At 44.0% G+C, this 7,114-nt stretch overlaps 1 protein-coding gene across 3 annotated transcripts; it reads right to left on the bottom strand.

Annotated features, from left to right (window-relative positions):
• Positions 1-880: 880 nt before the first annotated feature.
• Positions 881-5,920, bottom strand: LOC6527046 (gonadotropin-releasing hormone receptor). 3 transcript variants are annotated; one of them, XM_015198093.3, is made up of 7 exons: positions 5,748-5,920; positions 4,206-4,416; positions 3,258-3,530; positions 3,016-3,115; positions 2,376-2,864; positions 1,973-2,301; positions 881-1,363 (listed from the first exon to the last, which is right to left on the bottom strand). In XM_015198093.3, exons 2-7 carry the CDS (start codon positions 4,340-4,342, stop codon positions 1,324-1,326), a joined length of 1,368 nt encoding a protein of 455 aa, XP_015053579.1. In that variant the 5' UTR covers positions 4,343-4,416; positions 5,748-5,920; the 3' UTR covers positions 881-1,323. The 3 variants fall into 3 exon arrangements, with proteins under 3 accessions (XP_015053579.1, XP_015053580.1, XP_015053581.1); XM_015198094.3 differs by having other exon boundaries at positions 5,770-5,920; XM_015198095.3 differs by having other exon boundaries at positions 1,964-2,301; positions 5,748-5,919.
• Between the last annotated feature and the right edge of the window lie 1,194 nt (positions 5,921-7,114).

Genomic DNA, 7,114 nt, shown 5'->3' with positions numbered 1-7,114 from the left:
CTCTCTACCTCCCCATTCTCCACTCCTCACTTGCCCGAGCCACCATCGTCCGAATCCTCCTCAAGTTGTTCCCAGCATCTTCAGTGGTTACGAGCTAAGACGTCCCACGCACTTTTCGACGGCACAACAGCAACATCATCTCATCTCCTCCGATCTGCTGCTCCCCCACATGCCCCACCTTCCCCCTCCCCCCTCGCTGCAGTTCAGTGCGTATTAATCATAAAATTGTATTATTAACATGTTTATTTTTCGGTCTTCAAGATTCGATTACACGCATTCTTCCTGCTCTGCGTGTGGAGCGCTGAGTGTTTTCCCAGCGAACGTGACTTTGTTGTGCAGTGTAACGAAAGTGAGCCACTTTCTAACACTTTGGGGGAGCTGGGGGTTATCTTTAGCATTCAATTGCTCTAAAAAATATTGTCATTTTACGGCCTCGCCGGTTAATTGGGTTACGTGGCTTTGGCCAGTGACGCCGACCAGGCCAGATGCCTTGCACCTGGGAAAAGTGTGGGCGTTGCTGGAATATGGACTGATTGGAGTTGAGCTGGTCAAGCTTCCGGTAACATAGCTATCCATTCTCCTTATAAAATAAGTGCAAGTGCTCATCGCTTACTTTTCAACTCAGCACCTCTCTTTAGAGCCAATAACAATATAATTAAAAGTAGTTAAAGGTCAATTCAGCATCTTATCGGCGAAGTGAAACTGGTTTAGCCGCATATCAAATCAAAAATATTGAATAATTATTAAAGGGTCCGTCGGCGAGTGTATAATTAACGTGGAGGGCTTAAGCCATAAAACAAGTGATTAACGCCAAGTTAACAAAAGTTCCAACAAAAATAAACCGAGATTCCGGACTCTTCCCAAACAAAACAACTCAGTATTCAAGCGGCGGACTTGATGTTTTCTATAATTTTCAAGATCCATTTATTCGATTTCGTTTATAATTATTTGTTATGAATAAATTATTTTAAATTAAGCAATAATCCGACTAACTAGAGTATATCTAACAGTAAGCTGTATTACAACTGAATCGTATTTCCTAGGCGATAGCTTTGTTTACCAAGCATTTGATGGTTCAATACAAAGCGTTTTTCAATCGGATTTTGTATCTTTGCTGCTTTGGCTTTGTTGCTTTGTTGACTTGAAAACGATTTAATTTGTCCCTAGCTAAATGCAAATGCCAAAAGAATTTATGATGAAAATTCCGAACTAAGCTGGTTAGCAAATTAAATGCCCTTTGTTCCAAGCCGACTCCTCCAGCTGAACAGTAGCAGATCTCTTGATTGATCCAGTTGCTCTCGGAGCTCCTCCATTTCTGGTTGTCTACTTGACCACACTGGTCATTTCGATGGAGTCGCCACATCTGAAACGATATATTGGTTTAGACTTGACTCTTGCCGAGATGCTGCGATGTGTTGACATAAAATGAAGTGCGGCTTGGAAATGGTCTTTCAAGTGAGCGATATGATGCAATCCTTCATAAACCCAAATGGACTAAGGCTTTATCTTGTTTGCAATTTAAGATGGGATATGTAGACTCTCCTCAGCTGTTGCATAATTTTCTGGGTGTGAAATAAATAAATTGTTAAATAGCACTCGATTGTTGTTCCATGATCGCCAATCTCAGATTAGTCGTACAATAAAGCTACAGTATCATGCATCATATAGATTACTAAGTCTAGATGCATATCCATTAAAAACTGGGAAATCCCAGGTAAAGTCATATAGACTATTAACTATTTACTTTATAGACATATTCCAACAAAATCAACTCGCTAGTCGAAGCTATATTAAATCCCTTGCATTCCAAAATCAAACACTAAAACCACAACATAAAACCCAACTTTTTATGGCGAGCCTTGGAAAGGAAAAGTGAATTTAGGAAGCGGTTGTAAATCATCTAAATGAAGAATGGGAATGGGCATTGCGGGTTGACAAGAAGGTAGAAAACGGGTGTAGAGACCGAAATTACTTCTGGCGGATCGGGGATTGATCCTGGCACCTGATGGTGACCGCACTGAGGCAGGAATCGTCGTTGGCCTCGTCGTCACTGGCCAGCGGAGCGATGGATACTGTCAGAGGAGGAGTGGGTGGAACTGTTCCTGCGGCTGCAGCTGAGCCATTGGAATTGGCAGTGCCTTTGAGGCCGACCACATTGGCCAATTTTGTGGTGGCCGAGACCGCGGCTGCCATCACCTGGCCACGTCCATTGAGCAGCGAGTTGTTGGTCAACTGCTTTTGCATCAGCTGATTGGAGGAGTCCAGGCGATTGGACAGCGAGGTGTGCCTGTTGTTCACCGACTATAAAAAAAGGGAAAGTAGAAAGTTAATTAGATTCATAGTGAAAATTCTTGATGATATATGGTAGTACCCACCGGATTGTTGTTGTTCATTCGCCCGCGAATGTTGTAAAGCCCGTAGACCAAAGGATTCATACAGGAGTTGGTCGAGGCGAAGATGAAGAGCGCCTTGCGGACCAGGGGATTGATCTTGCCCGCGGAGTGCTTGTCCAGCCAGTACCACATGGAGATGGTGTAATACGGAGTCCAGCAGATGATGAACACGATCACAATCGTGATGGTCATCTTGAGGGTGCGCTTCTTGGCTCTGCTGAGCACGTCGTCATTGGAGCGCCGGAACCGCTCGGCAATAACATCCTTGAGGACGCGCTGGCTCTTCCGGTAGATCTCCAGGTAGATGGCACCGTAGCAGTAAATGAACATGATCAGCGGAAAGGCGTACATGCTGCACATCGAGGCCGCCTGATACAGTTTCTCATCGAAGTCGTTCCGGAACGAGTTGAAGATGACGCACTGAAAGTAGCCGGTAACGGCGGGATGCTCCTCCAGGTGGAAGAGAAAGGCCTGATGGAGACGGATGACAATTAAGTATCTCTCACTGGCAGAAAAGAACTTGTTTAAATAGTCACGACAACCATAACAAAATAGTGCGTAATATATCTTAGTTTTGTTCTCAATGTTGCATTATTTTCCGGTGGCACTTGGGGAGTCTCACCTGGGGAATGCTGCAGACGACGGAACCCAGCCAGGCACAGGCCAGCATGATGCGTCCCCGGTTGTAGGACCGCTTGAGCGGCTTCAGTATGGCAAAGTATCTGATGGAGACAAGAGGAACCAGGTGGTGAGAGGCCGTCGGCCGTCTGCCAACGGCCATCGGCCATCGATTGACACTTCCAGCCGCCTTATCTGGCTATCAATTTGGTCCATTAGCGACAGTCAGCGACGCGGCGGACTCACCTGTCGAGCGATATGCAGACCATCACGTAGCTGGACAGGTACAGGCCGAAGACGCGAAAGAAGCTCATCAGGCGGCACATGAGGTCCGTGGAGAGCCACTGCACCGTCCAGGCCCACACGATCTCCATTGGCATCAGGAGCAGCGTCACCATTAGATCGGCGATGGCCAGATGCATTAGCATGATATCAATCCGCAAGGGACCGCGCAGTCGCCGCTTGGTCAGCAGATAGAGCACGGTGCTGTTGCCAATTGTTGAGATCACAAACAGTATGCTGATCCATTAGGAGAGGGGGGTGTGCGGGAGAAGGTTCAGAAGCGATTAAACTGGTGAGTGGGAAATTAAAGAAGTTTTTCCAAAAGGTGGGTGTCGGCGTGGGTGCCATTAAGTGGGTCAACGAAGTGCAGTTGGGAAAGGTAACTTGTTGGACGAATGGAATTGGTCTCTAGAATATCGCTTGCAGACAATCTGGGCTAACAAAATTTATGTCATGTAAAATTGCCATTGTTCTCATAAAAGTTATAAGTAAGAAGTGAATTTGGTCAATTATATTGCTAATTCTAGCCACCTTTGATAGATGTGCTAAACTAAGCATTTTCCACGCCTTGACTAACTGATCGACTCACGCTTAATCGATTAAGCCAATCTCTGGCATTCTAAAAAGTGAACCCAGCAATGATCCGCAAAGTTCAAATTCCAAGTGAAAATGATTAATCTCAGACAGATAGCCAGACACCCGAGGAGAAACCAGAAATGATGACCCCAGTATGATTTATAGGTATTTTTAAGGCAGGCAGCAACACCCACACCGCCATATGGATTGATTAGTTTAGACTTGTTACAGATAGTAAAAGTCAAAGGTGATAAGCGGAATGGTATTCCAATAGGACGTGGGTGGGAGTTGATCTTGACGACGAGCTTGTAAAATACTCATTGGAATTCCACTCACCTGTAGACTGTGATGGACAAGCGGTGGCCATCATTGAAGACCATATCCTTGGTCAGGTGAATGGTGCCATTCGTGTCGTTCACGTTCGACCAATTACTAAGATCTCGATGATCGTTCTCTTCAGCTACTTTTGCCATTTTTAAGACACGCTAATGATTTGAATCTGAATGCAACTGCATCAAATCTTTGCCTTAAGGTAACTTCTTGTATTCTAAATAAAAGAAATGCAAACAAGCAAGCTTTTCTTAGTTGTTCAGATAGATGCTAAGATATTATATCTTGTGTTTTGGTTATATTGCTTATGTTTACTGTGCTAGATTCATATAGTGGCTTTCCTCTGAATATTTATGTTCTTTCTGTTAATTAAGACTTTGATTACATTTTTTCATACACCAAAAATTTTATTTATTTAAGTTCAAACTGCGTTCTTATCATTTGGGTTCGGTTTGGGGGGCCTGTCGTTTAATTGTGAAACGTGTGCGCTTCTTTTGGACTTTCTGAATGCTTTATTATTGGCGGCAAACCGGAGATAGTCCAACATTGAAAACACAAACAAATATTATTCCCTGACAGAAAAGTCACTCAATTAATCGAATCAATTGCACTCAGTCTGATAATGAACACTTTTTCGATTGCTTTGGATTTTAGGTTCAAGAACTTGTTTATTATGTTATTTGGCATGATTATTTACGTTCTGTTTGTTGGCCCCCTTTTTTTTCTAGGTGCTAAAGCTGGCAATGACCTTGAACCAAATATTCCCGCGCGGCATTAACGCATTTAAGTTTCCGATTGATAATAAAAATTCCGTTTATGTTGAGCTCCCCGGCTCGGTGTGTTTTCTAGAATTGATACACATATAATAATTATAATGGGGAGCACATCTTGGGCTCTCGCTGGCTTATTAATCTGTTAATCAATTGCGCTCAATCGAACCGAAAGTTCACTCAATTGAGCAGCAATTGCACAAAAAACTCGGACAAATCGTTCTCACATTAATCCTTCAGTCGAATTATTTTACGGGTTGTTTGTTTAGACGCGCCGCGTTTGATGCCTTTTGAACTTGGCATTTTAATGTGCTCAAACAAATGTGATTCAAAATAAAAGAGATTTCGAATGTACCAAAATACGGTTCGAAATACTTTTAAAACCTGAGAAAATTCATTTACTTTGCATTCTGAATCAACTTTAACCTCGCAGACTCCCAAGTTCACCCAGCCAAGTGCTGGAACCCCTCGAAGATTACGGGGAGATTCAACTAGATTGCGCTTGCTAATCGATCGGCTTGTGTATATAGTACCCATTGTAGGCGTAATCTTCGATTACGAGAGCGCGTACGTGCTGTTTAAATCACTTTTCCTCTATATACAACTGTTATATATATTTCTTCATTCTGTTTTTCTTCCTTTTTGTGATTTCCGTTTTGTTTTGCGTTTTCTAAACACGCGGGCACACCGTGCGCTGCTATATACTCTAAAGATATGGCCGATCTGAATCTGAGATCTTCGAATGTACCGATGGGAATAAATTCTATTTTGCACACACCTCCCAGCAGCGACAAACACACCGTTCTCACTGCCAACCGCCCACGCGCGTAGTTATCGCTATCGATGATGCGAAAGCTTCTTAACGGCACACGGCTAACGGTACTAACGGTACTCCAGATCCACACTCACACCGATCGACGAGCAGGAACTGACTGAACCGATTGCCTGCGATGCTGATGCCGCGTACTCGAAATCTCGGCAGCCACTGATAACCCAGCTGGAAGATGAGCGCATCAAGTAGGAGCTGCGTGAGTCCCGACCATTGAAATACCTGGTCCTTAGCCTCTAGAAATCGTAGCCTACTTTTTGAACAAGGACCATCCACTTACATGGGATTCTATGGCTCTGATAGATGCCGAGGCAATACGAAACGTAGGTTTTATCTTTGCCGTCGATGAAAGTCGATACTTTTAAGATCCCAGTTTATGATATACCTGATAGGAGGCTTCCACCGTGCGCGTGGCAAAACACACCACGATGATGGTATACCCTAATTTTAAGTACCGGGTATACAAAGTTAGGTACATTGATAACAGCGGACGACCCCAATAGTCAGTGGATTGCAGATGTGTGTTGGTGTGTGTGTTTTCAGGTCCCGCCCGCATAAATTTCACGATTATCAATGCGTGTACGCGACTCAAAGTTCAAACGGTGGTCCGTCTGATCGCCAAATGTTTCGATTCCTTATCTGCCGCATGAGTCGCGTCTCAGCCGGCACAAGTAATCTACATGAAATTTCTTATAGGCCTTATCGGTGCGTCGTTCCGAGCTTTCCTTTTCCAAATCGTCGAGGGATCTCCACCGTATGTCCTTTTTTTTCGGCTGTCGCACCTCTGATCCCGTCGAGCTTTCACTGGTATCTGGCAAGTCCACTGCCAAGGTTTACAATTTAACCTCATGCCGGCTCGGCGACACGCCATTGGACAAAAACGCTTCATTAAATTTAATGAGGGCAGCGCGACGGACAAAAGGATTTCAAGTTCACGTTCCGGCGCGCACATTTGTATGCTACGAAAGTGGCGTGAGCGCGACCTTATCAAGATGCACCTGGCCCACCTGACCTGATAAGACTTCGGTGGGGCAGCTCTAATGAGCGGTCATGCAGAATGTGCAGTAACTTAACTAAACTGCACATTCAAGGGCGCCGATTAATTTCGCATTTACGGTTACACTCAACGCTGCTTAAATCAAAGGCCCAAAACTATGCAACGCTTTTATTTGTGTACGTTTTCCTGGCATTTAACTTTTATAAAATTAGGTAAAAAAGGATTCAGAATTCATAGCACACTAGAATTCTGTTTAATGAAGTTTATTTATGTAAGTAAGTTATTTAAAACGACATATGCTGAGCCAAAATAACAGCAG

This window comes from Drosophila yakuba, chromosome 2L, assembly GCF_016746365.2.
Source record: "Drosophila yakuba strain Tai18E2 chromosome 2L, Prin_Dyak_Tai18E2_2.1, whole genome shotgun sequence".
Taxonomy (NCBI): domain Eukaryota; kingdom Metazoa; phylum Arthropoda; class Insecta; order Diptera; family Drosophilidae; genus Drosophila; species Drosophila yakuba.
The sequence above is the reverse complement of the archived record's forward strand: the minus strand, read 5'-3'. Positions and strand labels throughout refer to the sequence as shown.